The sequence below is a fragment of the Panthera pardus genome, unplaced genomic scaffold, assembly GCF_024362965.1.
Source record: "Panthera pardus isolate Hobbes unplaced genomic scaffold, ASM2436296v1 HiC_scaffold_16, whole genome shotgun sequence".
In the NCBI taxonomy this organism is placed as follows: Eukaryota; Metazoa; Chordata; class Mammalia; order Carnivora; family Felidae; genus Panthera; species Panthera pardus.
The window spans coordinates 151416055-151436794 of NW_026526721.1; the positions used below are offsets into that span (position 1 = coordinate 151416055).

The following is a 20740-nucleotide window of genomic DNA, read 5'->3' on the forward strand; positions in this document are numbered from 1 at the left end:
CTAAAGATAAATACATAAATGAGTAAATGAATAGATGAATAGATAAGAACATGACATTTCTAATTCCCACACAATTTAACAAGAGAATAATCCTTATCTTGTTCCTACACTCAACAACAGATGACACCCTAAAAAGCAGGGTGTCAATAAAAGCAAAGGCCTTCGACCATTTCATAGAATTGCTAATAAATACTGGCAGGGAGGAAGAATCAAAATGGCTACAGGTCCAGTTCCTGAGTATGATGGCACAGGCTCACCTTTCCCTGCTCCTCTCTTCTGAATACAACTGAATACCCTAGAAAGAATTCATCAGACAATCCTAAGATGACCCTAAAAGTAGAAGGTGGATGAGCCAGGGGCCTTGGGATGTGAGGAAAAGCACCACTGTGAGTTCATTGGGTTTTCCTTTTATCTCCCATATATCCATGGCTGGGCACAAGAAAAGCCTGAAACCCAGAACCACCAACATAGACGGACAAACAAGAAAATCTTGCTTTTTGGCCAAAGACTGTGAAGGGGGAAGCTTAGCAGAGACCTAGAGGGAAGACAGACTCCCCAGTCCTTATCTCAGACAGTGGAGGATCCCCAGTCATCACAGCATCAGCATCAGCAGAGTCTCCACCCCAGCCCCAGACAGAAGCAGACCAGATTTGCCCCACCTGGGGCAATGTCCAGGCAATCTGCCCTTCGTAGTAGCAGAGATGGGGGCCCACACCCACCAGTCAGCGCAAGCAGCACCTGTAGAGATCAAGCAGGACTTCCTGTGATGCCAGAATAATAAAGAAGAGAATAGCAATGCAGAGCTCCGAAAACTAGATTATCATAGGAATTACCCAGCTCACAAAAGCAGGCCAGAGTGGGTATAGTTCAGTGGTATAGCATTTGATTGCACAAAAGCAGGCCAGGACCTACACACTAAACCTAAATGGAGTTATTGCCTACTAAAACAGAAGACTTAAACAGGATCAAGAGTTGCCTCATATTAACATCTTAAATGCCCAGGATAACATTTTTTTTTTTAAATCGCACACCAAGAATCAGGAAAAACACACTTGAATGAGAGAGAGAACCACACTGATGTCAACACCAAAGTGAATCACAATTTGGAGTTATCCGACAAAAATGTTAAAGCACTCATCATAAAAATGCTCTGATAAACAATTAAGAATTCCCCTAAATAAAAAATAGAAAATTTTAGCAAAGAAACAGAAGTTATTTTTTTAAAACCACCAAATGGAAATTATGTGTACAACTGAAATATGCAATTTCCAAAATAAAAAAGTGCTGGATAGGCTTAATACTACAGATGATGGAGGATAAATTTGGTGAACTTGAGGACAAGATCAATAGCATACTCAATCTAAACAACAGAGAGAAAATGGACTGAAAAAAAAAAAACAAAAAGAAAGAAAAAGAGAAAGAAGAGAAGCTCGGGGAGCAGTGGATAATAACACAAAATCTAATGTCCGTGTGGTAGGTAGAATAATGGTCCCCCACAAAGTGTCCATGTCCTAATCTTCGAAACCTGTGAATGCTACCTTATATGGCAAGAAGACTGCATGTGTTATTATGTTAAATTAAGGATGAGAAGATTACCCTGGATAATCTGGGTGGGTCCAATGTAATTATAAGGGTCTTTCTTTATAAGAGGGAGGAAGGAGAGCCAGAGTCAGAGAAGAAGAGATAACGGAAGCAGAGGTCAGAATGATGGGACCACGAGCCAAGGAGCAGGTACTGATATATGCAACAACATGGCTAACCTTGAAACCATTATGCTGTGTGAAATAAACCAACCACAAATTGTATGACTCCATTTATATGAAATGTCCAAATCAGGCAAATCCATACAGAAAATATATTACTAGTTGCCAGGGGCTAGGAAAAGAAGACAACGAAAGTTACTGCTTAAGAGGAACAGGATTCTTTCTGGGATAATGAAAATTTTCTGGATTTAGAGGTTGCAAAATCCTGTGACTATACTAAAAAAACCACTGAAATGCACACTTTTAAAATGGTGGGTTTTGGGGCACCTGGGTGGTTCAGTGGGTTAAGCGTCCCACTCTTGATTTCGGCTCAGGTCGTGATCTCAAGATTCATGATATTGAGCCCGAATCAGGCTCCATGTTGATAGCATGGAGCTGCTTGAGATTCTCCCTCCCTCTCCCTCTCTCTCCCTCTTTCTCTCTCTCTCCCCACACCCTCTTTCTGTCCCTCCCCACTGGCACGAGTGTGTTCTCTCTCTCTCAAAATAAATAAACATTAAAAAATAAAGAAATAAAAAATAAATAAAATGGTGGATATGGTTATGTGACTTTTACCTCAAATTTTCAAAAAAGAGAATACCACAAACAACTTCAGTTCCTAATTCCACAATTTAGAAAAAATGGGCCAATTCTTTGAAAACAACTATCAAAACTCAGCCAAGATGAAATAGATAACCTGAATAATACTAACCCTATTAAAGAAATCAAATTTGTAATTGAAAAAAGTTCTTTAAAAAAAAATCCCCAGAACTTTACCAAACACTGACAAAAGAATTAGCAGTCATTTTACATGTTTTCCAGAAATGGAAGAAGTGGGAACACCTCCCAACCCATTTTATGCAACCAGTCGTTACCAATACCAAAACCAGACAAGGACATCAAAGAATTAAGAAAACTACAGACCAATGTCTCTCATGAACTGACCTGTAAAATCCTTAACAAAATATTAACACATTAAATCCAGAATAGCTAATGCACCACAACCAAGCATCATGTATTCCAGGTATGTGAGGCTGATGACACATTATGAAAGAAAAAAAAAATCACTGCGACACATTATATCGACAAGCCAAAGGGGAAAAAAAATCATGTATCAACTGACACAGAAAAACATCCTTGAAAAAATTCAGCACCATTCATAATAAAAGGCTCTCAGCAAACTAGGAAGAGGGGAGCTTCTTCAACCTCATAAAGAACACCTACAAAAAACCTTACAGCAAACAACATACTTAATGGTGAATGACTGAATACTTCTGAACTGGGAACAAGGCAAGGCTGTCCATTCTCATCACTCTTAGGCAACACAGTACGAGATACCCATAATTATAAAGAAAAAGAAATAAAAAGCACCCAAGTTGGAAAAGAAGAAATAAAACTGCCCTTATTTTAGATGACGTGATTGTCTATAAAGAAAACCCCAAGAAATCTACAAGCTCCTAGAACTTGTAAGACAGTTTAGCAAGGTTGCCAAAAAAAAAAAAAAAAAAAAAAAAAAAAAAAAAAATCAGCACAAGAAACCAACCCCATTTCCAGATATGAACAAGTAAGTGGAAACCTGTTCCCCCAAAATGAAATACTGTATGAATGAAATGGTATAAATCCAATAAAATATGAAGAGGATCTGTACGCTGACAATACACACAATAGAACAAAGAACCAAGAAATAGATTTACACAAATAAGCCCTGCTGATTTTTTTTTCTTTTTTTTAATTCACCTCCAAATTAGTTAGCAAATAGTGCAACAGTGATTTCAGGAGTAGATTCCTTAACGCCCCTTACCCATTGAGCCCATCCCCCCTCCCACCACCCCTCCAGCAACCCTCTGTTTGTTCTCTATATTTAAGAGTCTCTTCTGTTTTGTCCCCCTCCCTGTTTTTATATTATTTTTGTTTCCCTTCCCTTATGTTCATCTGTTTTGTCTCTTTAAGTCCTCATGTGAGTGAAGTCATATGATTTTTGTCTTTCTCTGACTAATTTCACTTAGCATAATACCCTCCAGTTCCATCCACGTAGTTGCAAATGGCAAGATTTCATTCTTTCTCATTGCCAAACAGTATTCCATTGTGTATATATACCACATCTTCATTCATCCATCGATAGACATTTGAAGCCCCACTGATTTCTGACAAAGGTGCAAAAGCAATTCGTTGGAGATGGATAACCTATCAGAATGGCTTAACAAAAATGTTTTTTAAAGTGATTAATCACTTTATTATTATTGATATTATTATCACTATTATTATTATTAATATTAGTAGTAGTATTAACCAGGGTGCCTAGGTGGCTCAGTCGATTAAGTGTTTGACTCTTGATTTTGGCTCAGGTCGTGATCTCAGTTTGTGAGATCAAGCCCCACATCGGGCTCTGTGCTGACAGTACGGAGCCTGCTTGGGGTTTCTTTCTCTCCATCTCTCTCTGCCCCTCCCCTGTTCATGCTCGCTCTCTCAAAATAAATAAACATTAAAAAAAAAATAAAACAAATAAAGAGATAACAGTAAATGCTGGTGAGGACGTGATGAAACTGGATCATTCCCACATTGCTAATGATTAATACAAAAAAAAAAAAACAAAAAAAAACAACCATGGTACAGTCACTCTGGAGAATAGTTTGGCCGTTTCTTTTAAAACTGAAAGTGGACTTGTACAACTCAGCATTCTCACGCTTGGGTACTTATCTCACAGAAATAAAAACAGGTGTTCACACAGAAACCTACATATAAATGTTCATAGCAGCTTTATTCATAATAGCCTCAAACTGGAAACTACCCAAATATCCTTCAACAGGTGAATGGTTAAACGAACTATGGTACACCCATAGAGAGAAATACTACTCAGCAACAAACACGGACAAGTTATTAATACGCACATTACGTGGATGAACCTCAAGGGCATTACGCTGAGTAAAAAAAGCCACTTTCAAAAAGTTACATATTTCATGACTCCACTTATAACAACTAAGTACAGTACACATATAACTAGGAAACTGAGTAAGCTTACTGGATTGTTAATATATATATATATATATATATATATATATATATATATATATGCCTCGGCTTATTAATAAGATAATCTTCAAACACCATTCACACAATGTCATTCATCAAATCACTAAACCACAGCAGCTACTTAATACTGTGCCACTTGGTAACTGAACAGGCTGTTTTTCTGTGCCCCAGATGAAATTTAATTATCCCCATCTCCATGCCTCTATAAAAGTCCTTCACTTTGCTTTCTACATATTAACACATACTCGTGCCTCCTTTCAAAGTCCAACTCACAGCCCAGCTAACTGGAAAAATTCTTACATTCAAACTTCAGCCCCACTGCTGTCAGGAGAGTAAGTGTTCATTTCCCGACTATGTGCCTGGGACATACAGATGCCCAATAAATGTCTCGATTGTTCACTTCCTTGCCCTTTGTCTTCTTGTAGGATGTTTAAACTGTTACAACACATTACCGTGTCTCCTCAAGTATTTGGCATAGGGCAGGTTTACTATGTCTATAAGGTGCTTAAGTCTTAACCAAACACATGAGGAAGAATGATCCCCACCAACTCCCCATCTATACCCATTCCATTAAAATAGGTTTTGGATTTACCATTTTAATCGCTGATATGACCACAGACTAAACATTCTCCTGCACAAACACTCAGCCCTGAATAGAGATGAACTGTAAATACTTAAAAAAGGAAAAATGAGCAATCATTAAGTTCTTCCCCCTTTCCTCTCCTTTGTCTCATCCTCTTCCCAAATAGTGATTTTATCAAAATGTTGGCAGGAGAGACCATGGGGAAAGAAAAAGCGCTCCATGTACCACACAGTAATTATATTAAGAAAAAGCAACTTTGGGCAGAATGCTTCATGCAAAACGCAACATGCTTTCAATATCCTAGACATTCTCATGAAGAGCATGCACTTTAGAGAATGAGATATTTACTTTAATAAGATCCTATAACAGCCTGTAAAAAAGCTAATTATCTGATCATTTAAGAGAAGGAGAAGGCAATTTAACATCTGGGGCTTTAAAACTTAAGTTTCTAAGTGGAAAAAAGCAAAGAGCAAAACACCCCACAAAAGGATATATATGTATTAAAGTTTTCTGAAAGGATCCATAGAAGCTATTAAGAGTAGCTAACAGAGACAGAGTGAAAAGGAGAAGCTTATCATCAGCAAAAGACAAAATAATACACAGTATTCTGCTCTTAAATGTCCATTTTCCCCAATTTACAAGTCATATTATTGTGTATATTACCAGAAGAAATCATTTCCATTTTTATTATCTTAAAATATTCAGATATTCCAGAAGATTTCTGGATTTCTAGGAAAGAAATTTCAGAAATTTCTTTCTAGTAAAGAAAAAAAAGCTTGGTAATTTTGCAATCACTTTCAAATTACAAGTCAACTTACACGAACATCAGAACGTGGCAAAGAAAGACCATCTTAAACATGAATTGAGAGCTGCCTTTGTTTATGTGGTCGAATGCCTTTGTTTATATGGTGAAATATATAAAAAAAGTCAGGATCGGGCACCACAGTCATTTAAATTTACTTCTTATAATTATCATTTATTTCAGTGTTAAAGTTATTTCAATCTCGTTATTTATTATTCTTACATATTCCCTCAAATATTGACTTTAATAAAGACATACAATGTACAACAGATAACCCTTTCTAATACACAAAGTTTTCAATTTGAAACATCTCTTCACAAAACCATAGTAAGATGACACTTCACACCCACTAGGATGGCTGTAATAAAAAAGACAGACTATAAGAAGTGCTGCAAAGGATGTGGAGAACCTGGAACCCTCCGACATCGTGGGTGGGACTATACAATGACGTACCCACTTTAGAACAAGAGTCTGGTGGGGTTCCTGGGTGGCCCAGTCAGTTAAGCATCTTGATTTTGGCTCAGGTCATGATCTGGCAGTTTGTGAGTTCGAGCCCCCCCCCCGTCAGGCTCTGTGCTAACAGTGCAGAGCCTGCCTGGGATTCTCTCTCTCCCTCTCTCTCTGCCCCTCCCTCAAAATAAATAAATAAACTTTTAAAAAAGCAGGGAGGGGGGAGGGGTGTTGCCTGAGTGGCTTGGTCTGTTAAGCGTCCGACTTCGGCTCAGGTCATGATCTCACGGTCCGTGAGTTCGAGCCCCACGTTGGGCTCTGTGCTGACAGCTCGGAGCCTGGAGTCTGTTTCGGATTCTGTGTCTCCCTCTCTCTCTCTGCCCCTCCCTCGCTTGTGCTGTCTCTCTCTCAAAAATGAATAAATGTAATGGGGCGCCTGGGTGGCTCAGTGGATTAAGTGTCCGACTTTGGCTCAGGTCATGATCTCACGGTCCGGGAGTTCGAGCCCCGCGTCGGGCTCTGTGCTGACAGCTCAGAGCCTGGAGCCTGCTTCGGGTTCTGTATCCCTCTTTCTCTGCCCCTCCCCTGCTCACACTCTGTCTGTCTCTCTCTCTCTCTCAAAAATAAACAAACATCAGGGGTGCCTGGGTGGCTCAGTCCGTTGAGCGTCCGACTTCGGTTCAGGTCACGATCTTGTGGTTTTGTGACTTCGAGCCCCGCGTCGGGCTCTGTGCTGACCGCTCGGAGCCCGGAACCTGCTTCGGATTCTGTGTCTCCCTCTCTCTGCTCCTCCCCCGCTCACACTCTGTCTCTCTCTCAAAAATAAATAAACATTAACAAAATAAAGTCTGGCAGTTCCTCAAAACGTTAACCACAGTTACTATACAATCCAGCACTTCAGCTCCTACGTGTACATGCAAGACAACATGTACACATACAAACTCTCACACAGACGTTCACTGCACTAGTACTCATAAGAGCCCCAAAGTGGACATAATCCAAATGTCCATCAGAACAGAATAGGAAAATGTGGTATATCCATACAATGGAATACTGGTCAACAATAAAAAGAAACGGGAGGACTGATACCTGCTACAACATGGATGAACCTTGAAAACTTGCTAAGTAAATATGCCAGACACAAAAGGCCATATATGGTATGATTCCACTTATGCAGACTGTCCAGAATAGGCAAATCCATAGATGCAGAGGTAGATTAGAGGATGCCAGAGACTAGAGGAAGGGGAAAATGGGGAATAATGCTAATGGACAGGGTGTTTCTGAAGCTATGAAAATGTTCTGGAATTAGACAGTGGTGATGGCTGCACAATTTTGTGAATGTACTGAATTGTTCACTTTAAATTGGCAAATTTCACAGTATATGAATTATATCTCAATAAAGCTGTTACTAAAAAAAATCTCTTCAAGTATGACATCAAATTTCAAACGTGCTACAGACATTAAAATTGAAAGACAATTTACATATAATTATATAACTCAACAAAATCTGTTACATTTAAATCCATTTGAAAGTTCCAGACCAAAGCCAGGCATATAGAACCATAGTCAATATGGACATGGATAAACCCAAATCATGATGATTAAAAAAAATTTTTTTTCAAAATTTATTTTGAGAGGGGGGAGGGGCAGGGAGGGGGGGGGGAGAGAGAGAGAGAGAGAGAGAGAGAGGGAGGGAGGGAGACAGAAAGAGAAAGAATGAATCCTAGGCAAGCTCTGTGCTGAGAGCAGAGGCCCAAGTGGGGCTCAATCTCAAGATCCATGAGATCATGACCTGAGCTGAAATCAGGAGTAGGGCGCTTAACCAACTGAGTCACCCAGGCACCCCACAACTCAGAATTATAATGAAGCAAAAACTCTACCCAAAGCTCATGTCATACAAAATTCAAAATAAAATCTAGTATTTAAGAACACATTTCCGGGGCGCCTGGGTGGCTTGGTCGGTTAAGCGTCCGACTTCGGCTCAGGTCATGATCTCACAGTCCGTGAGTTCGAGCCCCGCGTCGGGCTCTGTGCTGACAGCTCAGAGCCCGGAGCCTGTTTCAGATTCTGTGTCTCCCTCTCTCTCTGCCCCTCCCCTGTTCATGCTCTGTCTCTCTCTGTCTCAAAAATAAATAAACGTTAAAAAAAAAAAAATTAAAAAAAAAAAGAACACATTTCCCATTCAATGGCATCCAATAGTGTACCTGAATTATTTCGACAATAGTTTAAGAACACTAACTTACTGCTTGACAAAAATGATCCAATAGGCTACCATTGAAATAGCTTGCAGTTTGCAGTTCGCCCTCCGCTCCGCACAGGAGTACGGGGCCGAATGAGGCATGACGGAGGGTGGGGCAAGGTGAGGGCAAAGTACAGGCTAACAGCACCCCCCCCCCGCCCCCCACCACCGCCCTCTGCTCCAGGTGGGACATGTATATGATATTCCTTGGGCACTGCAGGCTACCCCAAAAGGAGAAAGGACAAAAAACAAATGGTTAAACTGGTAAGAGTCTCCCCCAGTTTACCAGAAAAAGGCAATTCCATCATAGTCTGAAGTCCAGGAACGCCCTACTGTCTTTCGGTTAATGCTCTGCTAGAGGGAAAACAACCTTGGCCTGACAACACAGCTAGGCCTCCATAAGTCTTTAGCACGTGAAAGTCTCTCTGGAAACTCTGTTGACTTTGTCTCTGACTCCGTAAAACGGTCGCCCCTCACACTTGGAGCGCAGCTCTTCCTGCCCATGGGTCCTGTCCCCATGCTTTCCTAAAAATCACCTTTTTGCACCGAAGATAGCTTCAAGAATTCTTTCTCGGCCGTCGGCTCCACCCCCCACAAACCCATCACCCCAAAACTTCATGAGGCAGAACAGCAGTGTCTGCCATTAACTTTTCTCTCCCTCCCATCCTTTTCCTTTCCAAACTCTTTCTTCGTGGGATCCCTAAAGAAAACAACTCTCTTGCCTTCAGTGAAAGGCCCCTGCCCCACTCTGGGAAGCCCCAGAGGAAGGAAGCTAATCACACAGGTCCCGTTATCCATCAGGCTAAGATGAGAGGCATTCTTAAGTCACAGAAGACACAATGCAGTCTCTACAGGGTACTTTTGGTCCTAGATAACAGATGTCTTCTAATATGTAAATGTGTTCCCTAATGCTTTATCATTTTAATTTTTGCAAATGGACTACTGAATGGTATTTTTTTTAACTCTCAAACCAGTTCCTCCATCCCTGTATAATCAAACATTGATCATTTATCTTATATATACAAAATCTAAAACACTAGCTTTTTAAAAAAAATTTTTTTTTAATGTTTCTATTTATTTTTGAGACAGAGAGAGACAGAGCATGAGCAGGGGAGCGGCAGAGAGAGAGGGAGACACAGAATCTGAAGCGGGCTCCAGGCCCTGAGCTGCCAGCACAGAGCCTGACGCAGGGCTCGAACTCAAGGACTGTTAGACCATGACCTGAGCTGAAGTCGGACGCTTAACCGACTGAGCCACCCAGGCGCCCCTAAAACGCTAGCTTTAAACATACTAACGGCATGTCCTACATAAACCAAAACCATGCTGGGGTTAAAAATACAGACATAGGAATTTGGGGAATTTCGTTGTTATTAATCCCTAGTCATTATTAACTATAGAATTTCACTAACAATAAAACACTAAGCCTAGGTATTATCAATCACAATTGTCTATATACTAACGCACCTTTCTTTTACACAAAGAATTGCTCATTTAATAAATCTCGCTAGAAGCAAGACACTAAATTCTGGTGTGATTTAACAAATGGCCTTAAAAGACAAGTGGCACTTCCCACATCTGATGATACAAAGAGATTCGCGGGCTCCGGTTCTTCCGTGTTAAGGATCGCTTTCATTGACCTTCATATCCCCCCCCCCCCCCCAAAATACCAAAACGTTAATGAGCAACCAAAAAATAGTTTAAAGTTCTAACATTAAGGATTATGGACAATACAGTAAAAACTCAATACTAACGCTACTATTTCAGAATAGCCAATGATGTTCTATCTTCCTTTAGGAAAACCTTTACTTCACAGAAAATAACTATTAATAATGTAAATAAGAGGGCGCCTGGGTGGCTCTGTTGGTTGAGCATCCGACTTCAGCTCAAGTCATGATTTCACAGTTTGCGGGTTCGAGCACCGCATTCGGCTCACTGCTGTCAGCACAGTCTTCTTCAAATCCTCTGTCCCCCTCTCTCTGGCCCCTCCCCTGCTCACGCTCTCTCAAAGATAAAGAAAATATTAAAATAATAATAATAATAACGTAAATAAGAAGATAGGGAAGACTATCTTTAAAATGTCTTTATAATCATTTTAAGTATTCACCAATTCTTTGCAGGACTTTAAAAACACAGGATTCGAGATACAAACTTTAAAAATACTCGTCTCTTTAAAGCATGTCCCCTTATGAGGAATTTTTCAAAGTACACGCCAATTCACAGACTTTCAACCATCACTTTTCTTACAGTTAATCGAGTCAAACGGAAAACATCAGTATGCATTGCACATAGCAAAAGTAAATGCTATTTTGCAAAACTTTTACTTCAGTATAAACACGCGTGCAAATTGTAAAATGTATCTCTTAGGAGTGGTTTAGTGAAAAATGTCAAAGCTACTGCTCTAATGCCCAGAGCCCTCTACTAAGCACCGGACTACTGCGGAGAATAATACAATGGAAGATGCAAAACAGTTTCCAATAAAACATCCTCATTCAGACTTTCGCGAGTTTACACTGCTGATCTATGCACCCTTCTCTAGATCTCCAGCTCTTCCAACCTTCTGTCCTCTCCCAGTGAGCTCTTAAACTGCAGTGTTAATATGCAGTACATATCAGAACGGATTAATACACAAAAATATCAAGGAGCTTTCTCCTGAAATTCCCCACACTGCATAACTTCGTCTCTTGAGAGAGAAAAGGAGACGCCCAAAGGCATGGGGTTACTAAAAATTTTTTTAGTCTCTGGCCACTTTATAAGACCCAGAAATTCAGGATAGAAAGTAAAAAATGGGTATTATTCCGGTGAGGAAAACAATAAATGAACCAAAGCAGCTGAAGATAATTTCCTCCAAATTCTGGGCATCCATCATTGTAACAGGTACATATTCTAAAGATCTTAAGTGTTCTTTAGCAAGGTTTTGCATTCACTGAAGAGCTAGCCCAGACTCTTCATTGTGAAAGACGATTAAGGCACCATCACCTAAACCAAGGAAACTATGGGAAATTACAATTTTGTAAACCCTCTTCTCTTGTCAGTGTCATGTTGAAAACTAAAGCTCCTAAAACTGGTGAAACAGCTGTCTGAATAGTCCTCATCATAAAAATCATGCTATTCTCCCCATACGAAGATGAAAATAAAGACACACTGCCATATGCTTTGAGCAATTATTCACACAGCCTGACGGTTTTGAAATGAATCATCACTCTGTCCCCCGTTCACTCTGGTAATCTCGCATCTCAACGGATGGTAACTCCATCCTTCCGGATGCTCCAGCCAAAAATCCTAAAATCTTTTCACATCTAATCCGATGGCAACTCTCTGACTCCAAAACGTGTTATTATCCAGCATCTGACGACTTCTCAGCACCTCCATCGCTACCTCTCTCCACCGGATAAACTCTCCTTCCACCCCGTGCCCTTGCAAAACTACCCTCCGCATACCAGCCCGAGCTACCCTCTGGCAAGACAGTCATAGTACTCCTCTGGCTCAAAACCCTGCAACGGTTTTCAACCTCACTCAAAGCAAAAGTCAGGTGCCCAGATGACTCACGAGGCGTCACCCCATCTTCCGGTCAGGACCACACGGCCCCACCACCTTACTCTTCTGATCCCTTCCCATCCGCCGCCACACCCCGTCCCTCTGCTCCAGCCCCTCCTGCCTCCTAGCCCTTAGCGCCATCAGGAAGCAGGCTTCCACTCCACTTCAGGGCCTTCGCTGCCTCTGCTCCCTCTGCTTCAAACACGCTTCCTGCAGAAGATACTCCCTCGTTCAGCTCCTTCAGGTCATTTCTCAAATGGCATCGTCTCACTGAGGCTTTCCCTGACCTATTTAAAACTCACCTCTATCCCTAGGAATCTCCAACCCCTTTCTCAGCTTTCCTTTTATCCTTCGTCACACTGGATTATTAGCTCCATAAAAGCAGGGATTTTTCTGTCTGCTTCACTGCTGTATCCCTAGCCTCCGGAACAGTACCTGGCACATGAGAGAAGTTCAAAAAGCATCTGCTGAATACATTAACCAAGCAGGTGGTGGCACATATTTGCAAGAAAAAAAATTTACTCATTTAAGGCCGAGGAAACACTAAAATGGCCCAGTCTTCATGGACATTACCTCATTATTACCATCACGAGCGCTAACAGCTACTGAATGTTTATTCTGTGTGCCAAGTACTACGTTTGCATCTCGGTTTTTCATCCGTTAGGTATTATTGATCTTACAAAGCAATGTAAGAAAAGCAATGCAGGCAAAAATAAGACTGAGGTCATGCACCAGCAAGAGGCAAAGTAGGGTCTAGAAACCAGAACTACGTGATGATTCAACACCATACTCCTAACTGGTAAGCAACTGCCTCTTTAGATTAAAGCTAACATTTATTAACTGATTACTATATGTCAGGTTAAATTATTTACTTGTAATGTCTTAATTATTTTAATTAAAAAAAAAACAAAGCCAATACTTTTAGTTGCCTATCCAACAATTTTCCCTTCTTTAATAAGAGAACCTCGACCTGTTTTGTTTGAAGTCATAACGTGCCCAGCTAAAAAGCTTTATTTCACAGCCTCCCTTGCAAATGGCCAAATCACACGGTTCTGGCCAATAAACTAGGAATGGAAGTCACTGAGTAAGGCTTCCAGGAAAGAAAGCTCTTTGAAAGGGAGCCAACTCAGTTGTCACGTGCCTTTGTCCTTTTGCCATGGTCCTCCAGCCTGGAACACAAGCACGAGTCTAGGAGTGGAACAACTCTCTTGCAACTATGAGAATGAGAGTCACGTGCCAAGCCCAGTGGAGTAAACCCCAGGAGCCTGGGTGCCTGACGGCACCTAGGCTGCACCTCCAGTTCCATAAGGGGCAGAAGGTACTTTATTAAGCCACTACGGTTTCCATTACATGCAGCCAGATGCAAGAGCTATTTGACACAGCCCTATGAGGTTGTTGGCCCAATGTTCGCCTTCCTGATCATGCCACCACAGCTACGTGTCCCCAACCGGGGGAGAAAATACGCTAACCATTAAGAATCACTCTACTCGTGGCGCCCGATGTCTTCCACATTTATGGAGGGGCTGGAGGTGGGACCTGGAATGTGTGCTTGAAAACCACTACTTCAGACCTCAAAATGCGTGGCCAGTGAACAATTAGTGAAAATTAAAAAGGGAAAGTAGAGAATAAAGCTAACGAGTTGCCTTCACCAAAGCGTCAAAGGTAGGTAAGTTATACCATATTAAAAACAGATCTTAAAGGACAATTTTCTAAACCTAACCCAAGGTAAACAGCAAATATTTACGGAGCCTTTTCGAGCTGTAGGACAACAAGAGGCCCATATCACGGCCTTTGCCAGACTGTTTCCCTATGCGCTATCGTACCGTATTGTTGGCAGGGCCTTATGCAGCTATACTCCCGTGTCCGCCACAAATCCTGAAATCCATCTAAACTTCAATGAAAGGCGTCTGAGTGACTCAGTGGGTTGAGGGACCGACTCTTGATTTCAGCTCAGGTCGTGATCTCAGGGTCGTGGGATAGAGTCCTCCGTCAGGTTCCATGCTGAGCACGGAACCTGTTTAAGACATTCCCTTTCTCTTTCTCTCTCTCTCTCTCTCTCTCTCTCTCTCTCTCTCCCCAGTTCGTGCTCATGCTCGCTCTCTAAAAATAAACAAACTTTAAGGAGATCTGGAAGTAAGGGGAAAAAAAGATGCAGTGATAAGCATTACGACAGAGTCAAAATATTTAAGTGTCACAGATTTCGTCACATAGTATTTCACATTTCATGGTAATACCAAAAATTAGGGGACATAGGAGAGGGAGGAAAAAAGAAAGGCAGAGATAACAAAAAACACTATCTTAAGGAACACTCAAAAACTAAACCTTTTAACAGTCTTCTCTTTCTTTTTTGACCGAGAGAAAGCACAAGAGGGGGAGGGACAGAGAGAGAGGGGAACAGAAGATCCAAAGCAGGCTCTTTACTGACAGCAACCAGTCCAATGCGGGGCTTGAACTCACAAACCGTGAGATCGTGACCTGAGCCGAAGTCAGCCGCTCAAGCGACTGAGCCACCCAGGCACCGCCAAACTAAACATTTTCTGCAATTACACTTAATCTACATAACAGCCCCAATGATAATATGTGCCATTATCTCCATTTTTCCCCAAAGTTTATTCATTTATTTTGAGAGAGAGAGAGAGAGAGAGACACACACACACACAGCACACATGAGTGGGGGAGGGACAGAGACAGCAGGAGAGAAAGAATCCCAAGAGAATCGACTCAGGGCTTGAAATCACAAACTATGAGATAATGACCTCAGCCAAAACCAAGAGTTGGACGCTTAACCGACTGAGCCACACTGGCGTCCCCCACTACCTCCATTTTATTGACAAAAAGCCAACACTAAAACCAGTTATATAAATTGCCCAAGGTCGCATAGGTAATAAAAGATAAGGCAGGATTTGATTCCAGGTCAGTACAGCCCCAAGACCATACTCTTCTAGCTATTTCAACACATGTCAACTACAGTGCAACACCTGTTCAGAAGTTCAAATACAATAATAATGGCTAGTAAGGAGCTCAAAAAAAAAAAAAAAAAAAAAAAAGATGAAAGAGTGATAGTGAAAATAATACTAATATCTTTTACAAGTAATCATACTTAAAGAACTTCAAATCTTTCCAAAGCATGTTTAAGATGATACAGTTCTTTAAAAGGAAGTCCTCTGAATTCCCAATCTGTATGCTTTTAATGTGCTCCAGGAAGGGAATTTTTCTTTTCTCTATAGGATTTTGCCAGAGAGAGAAAAAAAACAGAATGTGAGAAACAACCCCATAAATATTATAGGCCAGGAAGCATTGGTAAAAAAAAATTACATTTCAAATAAATGCAGGTGCTTTGATCAGAAAGGAGGCATCATTTAACCACTGCCTTAAAATACAATTCTTTGAAAACAAAACAAAAATTGAAAACAAAAAACAACAAAAAATTCAAATGATCCGCCAAACTTTTTTTTTCTGAACTCCATTTGTTTCCTGCAAATTTTAAGTGTAATCTGCAGAAATCACAAAGATTCATTTTGAAGATTATAGCTTATTACAAAATATTGTATTCCAAATATTTCAGCATTGAAGCAAGTTCAGAATAAGAATAAACTGCTTTATTGAGGCTTGCTACTTGTAATAAGCTATAGTTCAAGGAAAAACATTACTTTCCCTCCCTGTTGGGAGGATGGGGTGAGAGAGGAGTAGAATGGAAGGATGTTAGCAACTTTCAGGAACTTACGAATGAGAGGGAGACATTTATTTATGTATTTATTTATTTATTTATTTATTTGAGAGAGAGAGAGAGAGCACTCACACGTGCACACACACGTGCGCGCGCACACGCACACACACACACACACACACACACACACACACACACACACGAGGGAGGGGCAGAGGGAAAGAGAGAGAATCCCAAGCAGGCTGCACACTTGTCACAGCCTGATACGGGGCTCGACCCCATCACCCCAGGACCATGACCTGAGCCAAAATCAAGAGTCGGACACTCAACCCACTGAACCACGCAGGGGCCCCTAGAGGGAGCTATTTAAAACTTACAGAATAGGATACACAAAAGAAAAATTCTACTACATCCAAAAGGGTCACCTTCAAAATAGCTGCCATCAAATTTTTTTATTTAAAAGATATTTCCCTTAATCCTTCACTATAAGTATATTTTCCCTAATTAATTTCGCTTAATCCCTTAATATTTCCCTTAGTCAGACTATGACTACTATCTTATAGTTTGTATCTTCCATTTTATATTCAAAAACCAATCAAATTCCTACATAGAAACAAGGATGCTAAATTAAGCAATAGGAGAACTGAACACCAGTATTGGCTATGCCACTAATTAGCTCTATGGCTTTAGACAGTCATTTTACCCTGTTAGGTTTCAATGTCTTCATCTGTAAAACAAGATACATTAAATCAGGGGCACCTGGGTGGCTCAGTTGGTTAAGTGTCTGACTCTTGATTTCGGCTCGGGTCATGAACTCACGGTTCGTGAGTTCGAGTCCCACGTTGGGCTCTGTGCAGAGAGTGTGGAGTCTGCTTGGAGTTCTCTCTCTGCCCCTCCCCCACTTGCTCTCTTTTGCTTTTTCTCCAAATAAATAAATAAACATTCTTAAAAAATTAACCCAAAATGTCCTGGAGGTCTAAAAGTAAGAGCTAAAACTATAGCTAAAACGCTTAGAAGAAAACAGGAAAAAAATCCTTGTGATGTTGGATTAGTAAAGATTTCCTACACCATCAAAAGCACACACGATCAATAAAAGAAAAAAATAATAAACTTTATCGAAATTCAAAACTTTTTGAAAGTCTTCAAAAACTCACCCCAGAACTCAATAAGAAAACAAACCATGGGCAACCCAATTGGGCAAAACATTCGAATGGACATTTCACCAGAGACAGATGAAAAGCTAATGAATAAGTACATCGTTAGTCATGAAAGAAATGCAAAACCACCACCAAATACTACTTCTTACCCACCTGGACGGCTATAATCTAAGACACCAAATGCCGACAAAAATATAGAGAAACAGGAACTCTCACCCAGGGTTGGTGGGAATGAAAAATGATGCAGTCACTTCGAAAAGGTTTAATCGGTTTCTTACAAAAGTTAAATATAAATTTACCACATGACCCAGAAACTCCACCCAAGGAAAATGAAACATGTTCATATGAAGATTTGATAAGTGAAAGCTCGTAACAGCATTATTCCAAAAGGGCCGAAAAGCAGAAATAACCCAATGGCCATCAAGAGGTGTCCAATAAGAAGGAATCACGCAATGACACCGGCTACAACATGGATGAACTTCAGGAAACGCCATGCCAAGTAAAAGAAACCAACACAAAGGATCACAGATTATAGGGTTATATTTACATTAAATATCCAGAAAAGGCAAATCTATAGAGACAGAGAAAGTAGATCTGTGGTTGCCCGAGGCAGGGGGTGGGAACAGGGAGTGACTGCGAAGGACATGAGGCATCTTTGTGGAATGATGGAAATGTTCTAAAATTGGATTGTGGGAATGACTGAACAACTCCGAAAATTTACTTAAAAAATTACACGATTGTACACTCAACACAGGTGCATTTTATGGTGTATAAGCTCTAACCCAATCAAGTTGTTCTTAAAAATGAAAAAATATCACGGTGAGTGGAAGGAGCCAAACGCAGAAGACAGTATGTTATTATGATCTCACTTACACAAAATGTCCAGAAAAGGCAACCCTATAGAGACAGAAAGGTTTGTGGTCGCCTGGGGTTAGGGGGTGGGAACAGGGATTAACTGTAAACAGGCACAAGGATCCTACTGGGTGAGGAAGATATTCTAAAACTGGATTATGCTTCCTGGCATACAGCACAAGTTACTAAAAACCACTGAATTTTGTACTTAAAAATGGGTGAATTTTATAGCATTAGATTGTTTTTTAAGGTTATTTTTAAAAATAAAATGGTAAAGTTACTTTTTTAGCGTTTATTATTTTTGAAAGAGAGAGAGAGAGAGAGAGGGAGCGAGCGAGGGGGAGTGGCAGAGCGAGGGGGTCAGAGGATCTGAAGTAGGCTCTGTACTGAGAGCAGAGAGCTGGATGCAGGCTGAAACTCAGGAACCGTGAGATCATGACCTGGCCTGGGCTGCAGCTGGATGCTTAACCAACTGAGCTACCCAGGTGCCCCAGTAAAGTTATTTTTAAAAATAAAACGGCCAAGGGGCACCTGGGTAGCTCTGTCAGTTGAGCGTCCGTCTGACTCTTGATTTCGGCTCAGGTCACGATCAATCAAGCCTGTGTCGGGCTCTGCACGGTGCGTGGAACTTTGCTGACAATTCTCCCTTTCTCTCTCTCTCTCTCCCTCAGCCCCTCTCCCTGCTCCCTCTCTCAAAAGGAAAAAAAAGAAAAAGAAACATAAGACGGTCAAATCACGTTGGAGCTCTTAACCTTTTACCCATGGAGCGCTTTAGAAAGGAGATGAAAACTAACCCTAACCCAGAGGACTGAGATTTAAGTTGAGCCGCTGGAGGAGGAGAAGGAGTCTTAAGATGCCAGGGAAGAACAGTTTGTGAGTTTGCGCCCCACATCGGGCTCTCTGCTGCCAGCATAGAGCCGGCTTCGGCTCCTCGGTCTCCCTCCCTCTCTCTCTCTGCCCCTCCTCTCTCTCAAAAAGAAATAAAATTAAAAAAAAAAAAAAAAAAAAAAGGAAACTGATTCAGGAACCCAGAAACAATCAATCAAGACAGAGACCTAGCTCGCTGTCTTCAGAAGCAACCGGTACATGTCAAAGACCCGGGAAGGGCACGGGGCACAACGTGGCTTAAGGAAAAAAAAGGCGATTTCTTTCAGCTAAAACTCAGCCCAGATTTGTTTTGAAACAAGGCAAAAAAAAAAAAAAGAAAGAAAAAAATGACAAAGTTTCTCTAAAATACAAATTGCAATAAACACACCCCCAAGGCAGCTAAGGAGTCTTCAGCCAGTCTTTGTTATAAAACTAATTTTAGGACAGGATGCTGATCTAGGCAAAGTAGACAATCTCCTTCCTCCAAGACATAGGGGTCTGCTCATGTCAGTTAGATTGAGCTTCTGTTTAGCTAAACCCACCCTCTTTTGATTTCTAAAGTCACTGGATTATTGTTGTCCAACAAACACTTCCCTCATCCCAAGTCCCCACCCTCCCCCGATCACTGTGCCTGAGAATTACAATCCATGTTTGTGCCAGTTTTGGTCTCTGCTAACTGGTATTCCTGGCCCTCGAATCTACTCCACACACAGAAGCCAGATCCGAGGAATCATGTCATGTCTCTGCTTGAATCCCTCCAATACACTTAAAATAAATTCCAAAATCCTTACCATGCCTGAGAAGGTCCACTTTCTATCCCTGCCAGTTTGCCTCCGGGTCCTGAAACACATCAAGCTCTTTCCCTCCTCAGGACCTTTGCACTTCCTCGTCCCTCAGCAGGGAAAAATCTGCCCTGGCATCTTAAGACTCCTTCTCCTCCTTCAGCGGCTCAACTTAAATGTCAACGCCTCAGAAAAAGAATTTTCCTTGAAATCACCCTAACTGGGTCTCCAGGTCACTCTCTATCAGAACATCTTGTTTATTTCCTTCCTAGCACTTGCCAAGCCTTGTAATTCTTTTTATTTGCCGAGTTATTCGATGTCTACCCCCCTGACCACAAAGTCAGTCCCAAACAGTGGGAAGTTGCGTCTACGCTGCTCGGTGCGGTACCTTCAGCTCCACCTAAGCAATGTCTGGCGCTTGGTGGGCACTCAAGGGTGCTCACCCAGCGCGGGAGTGGACTAAAACCCCTATCCCACCATCGCCAAAGTAGGTGGCTGTGCCCACAACTCGCCCATCATTTCTCGCACAGCCTCCCTAGGGCCTGTCCGTGCCTGCACTTTTCTTCCTCTCCCAGACCCATGCATCGCTCAGGTTCAAGCATCTGTCACTACCCAAATCTCTCCTGAGCCCCTCAAACCCCAGCCCAACCAACCTCCCCGCCTCGCGCGCGCTGCACAAACCCAGAGCCTCACCCACGCGCCCTACAAACCCCGAGCCCCATGAGCGCTCACGAATATCTGTGAGTCCTGCGCTCCCCGAGCTCCCGCGGGTCCCCACGTTCCCGCGTGTCACCCGCCTCCCAGCGCGGCGCCTCCCCCCTCAGCGGCGCGCCAGCTCTCACCGATCACCTCCTGCAGCTCGTAATCGTCCCTGTTGATGGACCAGGGCAGGGCGCTCGAGTCCTCGGACATGACGGCGGCGCGGCTGGCGATCCTCGCTCAAACTCGCTGACCTCTCTCGTCTCCTCGACGCGCCTCTCCCCACCCCCAACCGCCGCCGCCGCCGCCGCGCCCCCACCAACCGCCTCTGGAACA

General features: G+C 41.9%; 1 protein-coding gene across 1 annotated transcript in view; it reads right to left on the bottom strand.

Annotated features, from left to right (window-relative positions):
• The window catches only part of OXSR1 (oxidative stress responsive kinase 1), a 101853-nt gene extending 81118 nt beyond the window's left edge, over window positions 1-20735 (bottom strand). The window contains exon 1 of the mRNA XM_019418714.2: window positions 20548-20735. Within this exon, the coding sequence (XP_019274259.1) occupies window positions 20548-20617 (70 nt within the window). The 5' untranslated portion in view covers window positions 20618-20735. The remainder of the gene's footprint in view (window positions 1-20547) is intronic.
• Window positions 20736-20740: the final 5 nt, after the last annotated feature.